A 14,743-nucleotide genomic window follows, 5' to 3' on the forward strand; every position below is an offset into this window, starting at 1 on the left:
TCTATACTCTGCAGTGTGGCATAGGCCTTCCCTAATTTTGTCTTTGTTCCCAGTGTTCATGAGCAACTAACTGTACGTGCATTCATTCCCCTGATGATTTTGCTTTCCCTCCTTTGTTGGTTTTGCAGACAATCCTAGGAGAAACTCATGAAGAGGAGGATGAGATCCTTCCACGCAAGGACTATGAGGTGAGAAGTTAACCGATGGCAGCTTATGAAAGTAATGTGAAAAGAACTGCAGACAGATTTACATCTGAGTTTGTAATGGGGCAGGTACTCAAAATGCATCGCTAGTGAGATTGTGTTGGCACCGACTGAGCAACTCCATGTTGCTTTTAACTCCCTGCTGTGATAAGCTTAAGAATGTATGCTGTTCATCTGGAGAGGAATTAGTTTCTAGCGTTCCTGTTGTAGTGAGAGGTTAAGTATGAAGATCTAATGTTACCCCCTGCACTGTCAAATTAGAGGCACCTAAAGAAGTAAAGTCTAAATCTGTACAATGTGACTGCTTTAATTGAACGCTGTATTAATCAGTCATGTTCCTGTTTGGTTCCCTATCTCTCTCAGCCTGGGCAGTGACATTAGTCCGTTCTTTCGCTTTCTGATTCTCAGGGTCTGGCTCTGCTGAGAACATGTAAATGAAGCTGTTTCCAGGAGTTATTTCTCTTGCTGTGCAAAGCCTACTGTGGGGGTAGTAATAACTTCTCTGATCTTTAACAGGGTCTTCAGTCTGTGGCTTTTTTCACAGTCTGTTGCAGCTGATTCTCTTAAATTGACCTTTTGGCATTCTTGCAGAGCTTGGATTATGATCGCTGCATCAATGACCCCTACTTGGAAGTTTTGGAGAATATGGACAACAAGGTAGGACCTTGGTCTTTCTTTTTCATTAGCTTGAGAGCTAGAACTGTAGACATTGCCCAGAGAAATTTGTTTGGAGAAGTTGTGGGTGCTCCATCCCTGGAATTGTTCAAGGCCAGGTCGGACGGGGTTTTGAGCAACCTGATCTAGTGACGCACATCCCTGCCTATGGAAGATGATCTTTAAACAGCCCTTCCAACCCAAAACTTTCTATGATTCTAAATATTCTCGCTGCAGGAAGTTTGTGGGCTTTCTCTTTATGGAAGAAATCCTTTGTGCTTTCTTGATTTCTCTGTGAAAAGGAGTTTATAGCTCCCAGGATTTGTTCTGATCTTCGGGTTTAAAATGAGCAAGTTCAGCACTTTCAGTTCCCTGTTTTCAGTTTGCTGTTGTCACCATCATCTGTATTGAGCTGTGGAGCCCAAAACCACCTTCTTGTAATCCTCAGTTCTATGTTACTTTCACTTTAGATTTATTTTTTTTTTAATCTTCCTAAACAGAAAGCCCAGAGATATGAAGCAGTGAAGTGGGTGATGGTTTTCGCTATTGGAGTCTGCACAGGACTGGTAAGACTCGTGCTCTTTGGGGAGTGAGGAAAATTCAGGAGACTAAGCAGGAGTCTCCTGAATTTGGAAGTTAATGGCCAAGACGTAAAGAGGAGGAAACATTCGCTTTCGTGAAGGGGAGAGCTTAGTAACTGGACTTGTCTTTTGGGAATTATAGCACATTATTACTAGACTATTTTCCAAGAAACCTTTTTTTATCCTAGAACTTGCTGTGCTTTCTTTGCAAAGTATTCTGACAAATCCTTTAATTCTGCATGCCGGAAAACCTGTCCAAAGTGAGCACTTAATAAAAATGGAAGCTAATTTACAGTCGAGGTGCATTATTTTTTATGTTTGGCAGTGCTAGCATCACTGCCTGTGCTTCCTGGAGTGTTAAAAATTAGCTCTGTTGACTGTGTGCCTCAGTTAAACACCAGCTTTCTTCTGAACCCAGAAGTATGTTGTGGGTGTCAAAAGTCCTACCAGATTAGCACCCTGAAATGCATCTCCTCAGGAGTAATTCTAAGATGGATCTGTCCTAGAGAGAACGAAGGAGGCAGCAAGTCAGAGGTTCCAAAGTTACTTTACTTTGAATGCTCTGTCCTCGTCATCCCTGTCCTCCCACGTGTGCATTCTTCTGGCAGGACTTCCTAGAAAGCGATCTTTGTTACTTGCGTGTAGTAACTTCTGATGGCAGATCTGTCTTGTTTTTCGCAGGTGGGCCTCTTTGTGGATTTCTTCGTACGGCTCTTTACCCAGCTCAAGTTCCGGGTGGTACAAAGCTGTATCTTTTGCCTAGTGTATGGGTTCCTCTTAGACTCCTTTTCTTTTTTGTATGCTGTATTTTGCTCAGAACAGCTGACTTTCAGACTTCTCTGCTATCAGTCATGTTGTTGCTCAATCAAGTTTTCAACTTGCCTTTGTAATTAAGCCCTTGAAATCAAAAAACGTTTCCAGTATCATGTACACAGGCAAAGGCTAATCCCTGAAAGAATGCATGGTTTTCCTTCCTTGTAGCTCAGTCCTGAGCTCTGAAAATGAAGCCTGGCTTCCTGATGGGTTGTGTCAGCTGCCCTGGCTGGATTAGGAAGCGCAGATGTGGCTCCTGAAGCCAGTGAGTCCCCCAAACAGTACCGAATGATTGTGTTTTGGTGGGGCGAACATCGTTTTCCTTAACTGTCTCTGCAGCGGTGGAAGAATGCACTGAGAAAGGCTGTCTTGCATTGTCCTTGCTGATGCTGCTGGGGTTCAACTTGACCTTTGTTTTTCTTGCTAGTCTTCTGGTCCTGATCCAGGTAAGACTGTTGCTCCTTATGGAGCCTCCCTTCCACACAGATCTGGGGTATGAAGTATCCTTCTTGCCAAAAACACTTACTGCCTCAAGATGTCAAACTAGCTTCCCAGTGTTAAATTGATTTAGCTATAAGCAAGGTCTCTTGGTCCCTTGCTGTGCTCTCTGATGGGGTCTTGTTGGTCAGCTAAGAAATCCACACACCACAGTGTTGGTGTTTCTTTTCTGCAGCCTGTAGCAGCCGGATCAGGAATTCCTGAAATTAAGTGCTACCTCAACGGGGTGAAGGTCCCAGGGGTTGTGCGTCTCCGGACGGTGATGTGCAAAGCTACGGGAGTGCTCTTCAGTGTGGCAGGAGGTAAGAAAGGCTGTGGTGTATTGATCTTGTTGGGGTAAGGAATCTCTGAGGGGGAAAAATGCTGTCCCTGTTGTACACAGGGCACAAAAGGCTTCTCCTGCCTTCCGGTGAAACAATTTTGATGGGCTGGAGGAGTCGTGAGCCATGAAAGCATATATAAAGTAGAAAATAGAAGACTCAGGACTGTTGGGGGAACAGGTACTTTTCTGGGTGGGCTAATCAGAAGAGGCTCTTTGTGGCTCAAGAGGGAGACCTGAGAATTCTCCAGAACACACTGTCTGGAGCAGCCTGTGTTCTGGGCAGCAGGGCAGAGTGACTTGGAGAGGGCAGAGTCCTTGTAGGAGCTGTGAATGGTTCTGCCCACTTGGAGTGCAAAGTCTTCGCAAACATTTGGGGGGCTGAGGGGGCACCAGTCAACACTTTTCTTCACCTTGAGGAGAGAGGGAGGAGCTGCAGGCTTGGCACAGGGGACTGTGCCATGGCATGGGAGGGCTGAGCTGATCTCTCCTGGCCTTGTCAACAAGGGAGGGCTGTGAGGAGTGTGTTGCCTCATTGATCCTGTTTTTCCAGGTCTTTTTGTCGGGAAGGAGGGTCCAATGATTCACAGTGGTGCTGTCGTGGGTGCGGGTTTGCCACAGGTTAGTGCTGGTCTGGGTCACTGGCCTGGTCACACCACTGCTTTGTGAGAGTACTGTGTGGAGTAAGTTTCCATCTCCTGTGTTGCTAAATCTTTACTTCTTTTGTAGTTCCAGAGCATCTCTTTGAGGAAGATCCAGTTTAACTTTCCGTATTTCCGCAGTGACAGGTACTGTACCCGGGACATGGAGGAGGGGAGAGGATGATGAGTGAGCAGGCTTCCCTGAGAGAAGGGTGACGGGCAGGGGTGAATCAGTTTTTTCAGTTTCTCTCTGGTGTCCTGCAGTTTCATTAGGCAGCAAGATCACACCAGGACTTGACTCCTCCATGCTGCTCTGCTCTGGTCTCTGTGTTCATTGATGGTCTTTTGTACTATTCAGCAAATCTCTACCCATTTAAAACCTTTAATCTGAATGGTTAAATGGCTTCGTTGTTGGGAACAAGCTCAGTTACCCGTTATGACCCAGCTATGCTACAGAGAAAGCTGCCTCTCTTGAATGTGAACAAAATCTTGCTCTTCCCTCTCTGTAATTCTTTCAGGTGATGCTGGAGTCCCATGGTTTAGGGTGGTTCCTGGCAGTTGTGTAGTGCCAGATTTTTGCTCTGTGTTGGTCCTTCAGAGAAAGAATAGGATGCTACAATGACTTAGCGAATAAATGTTGTTGCCTGCCACGGCTGGCACTTCTCCCATCTGTCGCTCCAGTATCCCTGGGATATATACATAAATGGGAATGGCTTCTTACTTTGCAGAACCTAAGAACCTCCGCTTTGCTAAACTGAGATTGTTTTCATTTCAGGGATAAAAGAGATTTTGTATCTGCTGGAGCTGCTGCAGGGGTTGCAGCTGCCTTTGGAGCCCCAATCGGGGGCACTCTTTTCAGCTTGGAAGAAGGTTCCTCTTTCTGGAATCAGGGACTTACATGGAAAGTGGTAAGTAATGAGCCTGGGTCTTTCTGTACATCTCTTCCTTGAGCTGGACCTTTGGGAGGGCATGTCCATGAGGGCGTTCAGATTATCCTGTCTCCTCCTGAGCGATCCTGGCAGGAGAGAGATTGCCTGCTCTATCAGTGCTCCAGATCAAGAGCAGAAATGATTCTGATGCTATCTGGAACTATGGGACAATTCTACAGGCAGCAGGTTTAGTGTACCTGGGCTCTGAGTGATCCTTTGGGAACAGAGTAGGCAGGTACTGGATTTCTATCTGCTTTTCTCTGCCTTGGGGAGCTGTATAGCAGCAATGTCCTGTGCCTTCAGGTTGCTGTTTTCTCTGCCTGTAGTGCCTACTTCCCTGAAGGTGCAGTATGTTAAAAACATACTGGATTTCACGATGCATTTGGCATTACTTATGCTAAATATCCTGTTGATGGGATTCAGTTAGTCTACTGTTTCTCAGCAATGATAAAAGGAGCCAGGGGGTTTGCCAGGGTAGCTCTCGGAGCCAATGAAGCCCTAAATTCCGTCTCTAAGCAAGCTGTGTAAGTGCCTTGTAATTGATTTGCAACTGCAAATTAGCATATTTGGGGGAGAAAAAAAAAGCTTTCCACACACAAGTTAATAGGTGAAGCCCTAAATTCCGTCTCTAAGCAAGCTGTGTAAGTGCCTTGTAATTGATTTGCAACTGCAAATTAGCATATTTGGGGGAGAAAAAAAAAGCTTTCCGTACAAAAATTACTAGGTGAGATTCCTGACTGCTTGTGTGGGAAACCAAATGAGATGATTATAGTAGTCTGTTCTAGCCCTATTCTCTTTTGCAGCAGGGAATGGGTGTTAAACCTCAATGCGTTATTTTCCCAAAGCCTGAGTAGGTTCTGAGGTGTCCTTCCCCAGGCCATAAATCCCAAGGGAGAGCTGAGTGTGCCAATCTTAATTTGGGAGTCTTTACTTCTTCCTTTTCTTTTCACTTCCTCAGCTTTTCTGTTCCATGGCTGCCACCTTCACCTTGAATTTTTTCCGCTCTGGGATTCAGTTTGGAAGTTGGGGGTCTTTCCAGCTCCCTGGGCTGCTGAACTTTGGGGAGTTTAAGGTAAGATTTAGTACTCCCCCTCCAATCTCTTGTCAGTTCAGTGTTTCTTTCAGGTTTGATTGGTTGTTTTTTTTTTTTTTGTGATACATGCTTGCATTTCAGCGAAGGGCAGCTGTAATAGCTAAGACAGAATTGTTCACTTTTAGTCATGGCTGCTGAAAGTCTCCAGCTGTGAAGACAGAAACATCAGTACAGCAACTACTGTAATGCTTTCTTTGTACATTTTTTTCTGCATGTAGTGTTCTGAGTCTGATAAGAAGTGCCACCTCTGGACAGCTGTGGACTTGGGCTTCTTCATTCTGATGGGAATTGTGGGAGGCCTTCTCGGAGCCACCTTCAACTGTCTGAACAAGAGACTTGCCAAGTACCGCATGCGGAATGTGCATCCCAAGCCAAAGCTGGTCAGGTATTGGTGCACTCTTGGGTTTGTGCAGGGATCTTTGATGTGTGTTCAGCATCCCAGAGTGACAGCATCAATCTAGAAGTCCCGGTGAGTGGGACTGGAGGAAATCCCAGAGCTATTCTCTTTGAAATCACAAAAGGAAACCTCCATAGAACTTGCAAGTGAATGCTAGAAAACAGCTGTTACAGTCCCTCTGCATTTTTGTAATTAATTTGGTAGTACAAGAGAGCTGCAACTCCACTCATGAGGGCTCTTGAAGGCAGCTCTTTATGATAAAGGCTATAGCTGAACAAACCCGACCTCTGTCCCCATGCAGTATTTTTTTTTATGTCTTGTCAAACATGGAAGGAATAGCTGATCCCACTGTTACTTTAATTATCGTGGTTAATTAAATCCACAACTGAGCTAATATCTGTGCTATTTAGAGAGGGAATTGCCATTTTCTTCTGGAAAATAGCTGTTTGTGTACTCTAGACAATTCTTAAATAAGCCCAGGTTTAAAAAAAAAAAAGTATTTCAGCAGTTGGAAAAGAAGAGGGGTTATGAGGGTCTGTACATCAGCCTGTCCAGTCCTGTCTAGCCTTTCACCCTGTAAGGATGTACAGAACATCATTTCCATGTGAACAGCCTCATCACTGAGCTGTGGCTATGTATTCATGACTGCTGTGTGTTCGCTGGGCAGAAATAGCTCCTTTTGGGAGCAGGCAATGAAACAGGGGAGTTAACGCAATCCCTGGCAAACAAGTCCTAATTCAGCTTGACTTGCAGAGTCCCCTGCTTCTGATGTTAGGCCATGTGACAAGGCTGCAGGAAGCAACAGTCACAAGCTGTGTGGGGAGCTGAGACTGAGTTAGAGGGCTGAGAGGCCTCAGTGTAAGTGTATGGTTTCTTTTGTGTGCTTGCAGAGTCTTGGAGAGCCTGCTGGTGTCATTGACTACCACGGTTGTGGTCTTTCTAGCCTCCATGGTTCTGGGGGAATGCCGGCAGCTGTCTTCCACCAGTCAGAGTGGCAATGACACTCTGAGCCTGCAGGTGAGACCTTATGTGGAGATTATACATCCTCATTGTACTGCTGAAGCACAGGCACATAATGAGCTTTTGACAGCCTTTTGCAGTACATAACAGAACTGCAGTGAAAGTCTGTGGACAGTTGTAGGAGCTTAGGGGAATAATGAAAGCTACCCTTTGTACATTTGAACTTCGGCAAAGCAGCTCAGGCTGTGAATCAGGGAGCCCATTGATGCTGCAGGCCCCGTCTCCGCTGTTGAAGTTGGTTTGAACTTCCCAAAGTGCTGGCTGACAGCCCTGTACAGAAGGATAGCTCCCATTCTGCCCAAAGGCCAGTGTAGGTGTGAGTGGATTTTAACTGTTCATTCTTTTGTGTCCTGCATTAGGGTATGTCGGAGGATGTGAATTCAAGCATCAAAACCTTTTTCTGCCCAAATGAAACCTACAATGACATGGCCACACTCTTCTTCAACCCTCAGGAATCAGCTATCTTGCAGCTTTTCCACCAGGACGGTGAGTAGCCAGGTGACAGTGCCCCAGCCTGTGATTAGGATTCAGACCTTCGTCTTGCTTGAAACAGCCTTGTTGTAAAAACTACAAGACTAAAAGCATCTTCAGGCTTTCATGGCTCTGAGGGACTGCTAGTACAACAGGCAAAAGCCTCCTCCATGGGAAGAAAGTCCTGCTTTTCCTCTCTTTCTCGCTTACTCATTGTCTTCATGTGTGTTTGGACTGGGAGACTTAAGTAGGTGTGGTGAGATGAGCCTTCTGTGAGCTTGAGGGGTGGATGGTGCGAGACTGCTGTCTTTGTCCAACAGACCTGTGCCCCTTTAGTCATGAATCTTCTTGTGTTGCAGGTACTTTCAGCCCAGTCACACTGTCCTTGTTCTTCCTTCTCTATTTCTTACTCTCCTGCTGGACATACGGGATCTCTGTGCCCAGTGGCCTTTTTGTGCCATCACTGCTTTGTGGGGCTGCCTTCGGACGCCTGGTCGCCAACCTCCTCAAAAGGTGCATTGAGTGTGCGTGTGTGTGCAAGAGATGTGCTGCAGACGCACACCGAGCTCACAGTCGGGTTATTCTAATCTCTGGGCCCTGTATTTTGCCTCAGCTACATTGGCCTGGATCACATCTACTCGGGAACCTTTGCACTGATCGGGGCAGCAGCATTTCTGGGAGGAGTGGTCCGCATGACAATTAGCCTGACCGTCATCCTAATTGAATCCACCAACGAGATCACTTACGGGCTCCCAATAATGATCACCCTCATGGTGAGTGCAGGGTCTGAGCTCTGGCTTCTTGCCGACTGCTTGAACGTGTGCTGGCCCTGAATCTCTGTTCCTTCCAGGGCTGCGATAAGCCAAGGAGTCTTATACTTGAGCAACAACTCAGTAGCCCTTCTGTTTGCTCTGCAGATAGCCAAATGGACAGGAGACTTTTTTAACAAAGGCATCTATGACATCCATGTGAACTTGCGAGGAGTGCCTCTTCTGGAGTGGGAAACAGAGGTGGAAATGGATAAGTAAGGCTGCTCCTCTTGGCAGGGCTGCGGGTCACAGGTTGTGGTAGCATTCTTGCTCAAAGGAGTGCTGTAATGCAGGGGGATGATGCTTCATCTCTAACGAACCTGGCTGCTCTGAGAGGAGCAGCTGTAAGGAGCACTGCTGTGAGAGGTGTTGGGAGTTTTGTAGCATGCCTGCAGCAGGAAAGAGGTGCAGGAGCCCTTTGAGAGGGATGGGTGGGTAGAGGTCTGAGAAGCAGATTTGTGAGGTTCAGCAAGAACTCTGTGAAAATGTTCCACTGGACTTTGCTTCTTGCAGAATTTCATCTTATTCAACTGTCATCTTTTCCCAGCAGTGTTTAAACACTTTCTGTGTGAAAAGTTGGAAGCTTTTTCCTTATCTATAATACATCAATGATGCAATGTTATGCTAAAAAAATTTTACATAAAATAACAGTGCTGGCACCAATAATAACACAGTGAAGGTGACCAAACAGGTACAAGATGCTGACAGAACTAAACTGCAGCAGACTCCTTCAGGATCTCGTTTTGGGACTGTTTTTCTTCCCTTGTTAGTCCATTCCCAACCTTCTGTCACTGCCTTAACGCATGCAGCAATCCTGGATTTCTGTTTCCTCAGACTACGAGCCAGTGACATCATGGAACCCAACTTGACGTATGTCTACCCACACACCAGGATCCAGTCCCTTGTTAGCATCCTGCGCACGACTGTCCATCATGCCTTCCCTGTAGTGACTGAGAACCGGGGCAATGAGAGGGAGTTTATGAAGGGAAATCAACTGATAAGTAACAACATCAAATTCAAGGTACTAAGTTCCTTGTTTGATAAGTTGAAGGGTAAAAAGCTTTGTTTTTCAGGCGGAAGACCCTTTCTTTGTTATTTAGGCCTTTGTCAGTGCAGAATTCGGGTCAGAGATAAGCACCTACTGTAATACAAACTTTTCAAGGACTCAGTTTCATTCTACTCTCCTGGCCATGATACAGGCAGAAGAATGGGCTGCATTTGCAGAGGCAGAAGTTAAGAGGACTGAGTAACCTGTTCAGAATAGACCCGTAAGGAGTTTGGGTTTGGCTCTGAAGAACTGAATATCAGTATTAGGTGCTTAAATGCTTCTGTCCTCTGTAGGAGGGGTAGTGAGGGAGATGCTTTAATCTCTTGGGAAGCTTAAAATTTAAAGTCAGAATGAATAATGAACATGCTTGTGGTGTGCTTGTGCTCTAGCATAAAACAATGCCCGAGTTCCTAAACTCCAGGTTCTTTGCCCAAGGAGAGCACACTCCTATTGGCTATTCTTGCAAGTACTGCAGCAGCAGTGACTAAGGAACCTTATCTGGTGACAAAGCCGTGATTAAGTAGTTCATCATTGTTCTTGGATAACTTGACCTGCATAGTGAGTATCTGAAAATTGTTTGTTGTGCCCAGAAATCGAGCATCCTCACCCGAGCTGGAGAGCAGCGCAAGCGTAGTCAGTCTATGAAATCCTACCCTTCAAGTGAATTGCGCAACATGTGTGATGAGCACATAGCAACAGAGGAGCCACCGGAAAAGGAGGATCTGCTGCAGCAGATGTTAGAGAGAAGGTGAGCTCCCGGTAGGCATGAACATACGGAAGCAGGTTGTTTCCATACATTGAGATGTGTTGTGATGCTTCATAGCGTTGTCATTCCATGTAATTCCGTAGGTCAGAGGAAACAGTGCTCGTATCCGCATTTTAGAAGGGACTTGTCAGGTCTCATCAGTCAGTGCAGGAGCTAGTGGCCTGGTGCTGTAATATTGATACCACCTTTCTGGTAGCTGGACTGAGTCACCCGGCTTGTATTGCAGCTGCTTCCAAGCAGAAGCCCAGTCTAGTGAATCAGTTTCTAACGTAGTCATTGTGACTCTTACGACCCTGCTGTTTTACCAGATGCTTCAGCTTTTACTAGAATCTGAATAATTTGGCACTGAGAGCTGCTTTAGTAGCAAGTGATTTGAAATTGAGGGTTAGGAGACTGTCTCCATTCTGCTGCTGTTGTTATACTCTGCCCGTGGTAATGGCTCTTGATCCCTCTCTGCTGGTTTCTTTGGTGGAGAAGAGATTTACTCAACTCCAGCAAAAGTCCCTGAAATGTTCAGGAGAAGGCTGCGAAGAGCTGAAATAGCTGTCCTTATTTTGGAATTGGGGGTATGTGTCTCTCCTTAAGTTTATGCAACTTATAACATGTTAAATCTGTCACAGATATACTCCCTACCCTAACCTGTACCCTGACCAGTCTCCCAGTGAAGAGTGGACCATGGAGGAACGCTTCAGACCTTTGACCTTCCATGGCTTGATCTTGCGCTCGCAGCTGGTCACCCTCCTTGTCAGGGGTGTTTGTTACTCTGAGAGCCAGTCGGTGAGTCTTGCTAATCAGGAATTGCAGCAGAGACATCCCTAGTCTCTCTGCTAGGGAGGGTGGGAACAATATTTATTTGCTTTCAAAAAGAATTTGCCTATTCTTAAACTTTAAGGAATGCATCTGTGTTTTCAGAGCTGCAGCTGAGTAATGTGAATTCTCCCTTGCAGCTTTAGAATAAAAAAAGTTGAATATCCCCAGGAAAAGAGGACAGCTACTGTTTAAAAAATAAATCAACAGACCTGTTTGTGGCATAAAGGTGCCATCCTGTCAGAGGGCAGGTATTAAATACAAATGGAGCAACCAGCAGTGTATATGTGTGTTTTCACTGCTGCCTGCCAGGGAGTTACCAGAGGAGTGTCAGCTGTATCACAGATCAGTATGAGTGTTTGTGATAGAGACCCATCTCCCACAAGGCTGGTTTGTGGCTGCCCTCCAGTGTTGAGTGCAGATCCGTCAGAGGCTGGAGAGCAGATCCGTTGCTCTCAGCTAAATGCCTCCGTAGGCTGGGTCTGCACTGCTGCGTTCTGAGATGAGCTGCTTGGAGTTCCTCTGCACGAGTTCTGTGTGTGGGTATGGTGGCAGGAGATCTGGATGAGTGGGAGGATGAGATCTGGGTGAGTGCTGCTTGCAGCCCATGTGCTGTTGGAGATGGTGACACATCGGTTCGGTGGGATTTGTTTTAATTGCAGAGTGCAAGTCAGCCTCGTCTGTCCCATGCAGAGATGTCAGAGGATTACCCCCGCTATCCAGATATCCATGACCTCGATCTCACATTGCTGAACCCTCGCATGATAGTGGTAAGAGATGCACTGCAGTGTGACAGTGTTTCCTGATATATATTTAGGACTATCCCAAACCTTTAAAAAAAGCTGAGAGCATATTTAAGCCCACCTTTGGGTGCAGTAACCAGCACCCTGTACTTCTCACACGTTCAGTTATCCTTTTCCTCATGTGGAAATCAATCCTCGTACCTGCTACGAGGTTACATCGTTTACAGGTGCTTTACTTGCAGAACAAGACATTACCTGTCTAGTTTAGCTTTATTCCAGGTTAGATTCCTGCCTGAGTGAGATTGGATAGACAAACTGCTGGTAGCTGTTTGGAACTCGGTGTGATGGCAGCTCAGTCAGTGGCAGGCGTGTTGTCTCTCTGACAGGATGGCTGCTGTGTAGGCCAAACTGTTTTTTCAATATACATTCTTATTTTCATGGGCCAGCATTTCTTCTGCTGAGAGGCTTTCTGCAGCATTGGGCTCTTAAGATCATGGGTTACAGTGTTCAAGCTGCAACAAATTCAGGTTCCTGAAATAATTTTGTATTTGTGGAGAAATAGAAGATGCTCACAGTCCAGTACCCTGTCCATTGGAGGACTTGTAGGACTTGCTTGTTAGTGATTCCCAGAGATACTGAAAATTCCTCTTGTAACTAATATAATTTATTTTCTTTCTTAGGATGTCACCCCGTACATGAACCCATCACCCTTTGCTGTCTCTCCAAATACTCACGTGTCACAAGTCTTCAACCTGTTCAGGACAATGGGACTCAGACACTTACCTGTTGTGAATGCCGTTGGAGAGGTGGGTCCTTACCTCCATTTTGTCTTGGCTGAACAAAAAAGCCATTGGGTTTTTTTGCAATGTTTTCCACCTTTAGGAGAATTAAGATCCCTTTTAACATGAGACAGAAATGCTTTAAAGCCATCAGAATGTGATTCTCAAGGCTCTGAAGCACTGTTGGTTACTGTGACTGTTGCCATCTTTTGTGTCCAGGCCTGCTTCCCGCTTTCCCTGCAAAGGGCAGGACGTGCAGTCTTTCTCCTGTCCTGGGTTGGCAGCATGTGGAAACTCTTGCGGACTTTTCAGAGGCCTTGAGCTCATCAGAGGCCGCTGATTTGGCTTCCTCTTTAACAGCTTTATTCAAGGCCAAGAGCAGAATTTCCCATGTGTTGAGGCAGGAGGTTTTTCTGCTGGAAGGGAACTTGCATTCTGTTCCTACTCATGGGAGCAGCAAAATAGAGGCTTCTTTGAATGGTTTGTGATTGATTCGCTGTTCTTGCGTCTGCCGTCTACAGTGCTCAGGAATAGTCAGTAGGTGTCAGTAACTTCCTATAAACATAATGAGAAAAGTTTCCCATAAGCCTGGACTGATCTGGCCCTGTGAAACAGCATAGGGATTTCCTAACAGCTACACTGCAGAGATCGTTGGTTGAAAACAAGAGATGTTGACTCTCCCATGTTTAGTACAAGATGCTCTTGCAGTACGAGAGAGCAGCCTAAGCTCTAAACTCTTTCACTGTGTAAAGTCTCCGAGGTGTTTCATCAGCTGAAATGGGTGATTTGACTGTTTCCCCAGCTGGCTGGGAGAGGGTCCCTTTTGTGACCGGTCAGCTAGTGATGGCCAGTGTGCAGTCACCACTTAGCTAGTCGTTACCATTTCTCTGGTTTGGTCTTTAGAGCTTCCTAGAATGTGTCCGATAGGAGCTTTTTGCAGTCATGTCATGTGGCATACCAGAAGGTTACATCCGTGTGCTGTCTAACATGGACAGGATTTCCTTTCCTAGGCAGAGGTGACTGCTGCTGTGTCCCGATAAGATAGCAATAGTTTAGCTGTCTGTTTGGGAGTAGGTAAAGCACTGTCTTGTAGGTAAGTGCTGGGAAAGGAAGGGGTGTTGTTTTGGCAAGATTTGAACTTGAACCCTCTCTAACTCAGCACTGGTCAAGAACCGCTTGCAAGTTCCCTCTTTTTGGGGATTGAAAGAACAACAGCTCTACCATGCACGTCTCTTAGTGGCACATCTGTGATACTGACTTGCATCTTTTTTTCCTCTTTTCTTCCTCTTTAAGATTGTTGGGATAATCACTCGGCACAACCTGACCCACGAATTTCTGCAGGCAAGACTGAGACAACACTATCAGACCATTTGATGCCCCTGCCCACCCTGCCCCACTGTCGGTGTGGCTACCTCCCTCTTCCAAGCCTGCACACGCGTTCGCATTCTGCTTGGACCCCACAAGGCCCGAGACTTGCCGTTTGGCTTCTCACATGCATATCAAGCCTGGGGAGCTGGAAAACATCTTGCTAGCAAGAGAATTAGAGGAGCTGCCTGGGCCTAGAGCTGTTGATTGGTCTCAGGCACTTGGTTTGACCACTCTTGATCGAGGTTTTTTTCTTTTCCTGTGCCCCAGTTGTCTCCTTTAATCAGTTGTTGTCCTGACACTGTATGTTCTGGTATTTGGTTTTGCTTGGGGTTTTTTTAAGGGTTGGGAAAGGGAACCATCTAGCTCCACTGTTTCCTGTGCAGAGAACTGCAGTGTCTGTTCCTGGTCCTCCTGTATGTCTTGCTTTTCCTCTTCCTTGTTCCTTGTTGCCTTATTTGTGTGAGAAGGGGGTCACTGTCAAGGCTGAGAGGACATATTGAAGTTTGCAGTAATCAAATAGCTGCTCTGGAGGATGGCTTTTTCTCAAAAAAGCCGCCTCGTTGGAAATACACCACTCTTTGTAGGTGCTCCCAGTTGCCTGTGTTTTTCCACTCTGACTTCATTTGTTCCTAATATCTCTCCTTCTTTCATGGGGAAGCAACACTGATGTGATGTTTTGCCAGCCGCTGACTTTTGAGAGCAGTTCAGCAAATCACAAGTTCAAAACAGTTCAATTCCAGTTATTGTTTAGGATTGTAAATATTCAATACATTTGCAGAACATCTCTGAGCAGGGAGATCTCTT

General features: G+C 46.0%; 1 protein-coding gene across 1 annotated transcript; it reads left to right on the top strand.

The window, feature by feature from the left end:
* Positions 1-128: 128 nt before the first annotated feature.
* CLCN6 (chloride channel, voltage-sensitive 6) lies at positions 129-14,743 on the top strand (the record flags this gene model as incomplete). The annotated part of the gene is made up of 22 exons (XM_010135631.1): positions 129-188; positions 795-860; positions 1,358-1,423; positions 2,120-2,186; positions 2,591-2,697; positions 2,925-3,051; positions 3,622-3,689; positions 3,798-3,856; positions 4,485-4,617; positions 5,597-5,710; positions 5,950-6,116; positions 7,019-7,145; positions 7,508-7,634; positions 7,979-8,132; positions 8,233-8,392; positions 8,537-8,643; positions 9,263-9,449; positions 10,067-10,224; positions 10,863-11,019; positions 11,712-11,819; positions 12,473-12,598; positions 13,865-14,743. Coding segments are annotated over 22 exons (2,526 nt in total), but the record flags the coding sequence as incomplete, so codon positions are not given.

Source organism: Buceros rhinoceros, unplaced genomic scaffold, assembly GCF_000710305.1.
Source record: "Buceros rhinoceros silvestris isolate BGI_N320 unplaced genomic scaffold, ASM71030v1 scaffold23234, whole genome shotgun sequence".
Classification (NCBI taxonomy): Eukaryota; Metazoa; Chordata; class Aves; order Bucerotiformes; family Bucerotidae; genus Buceros; species Buceros rhinoceros.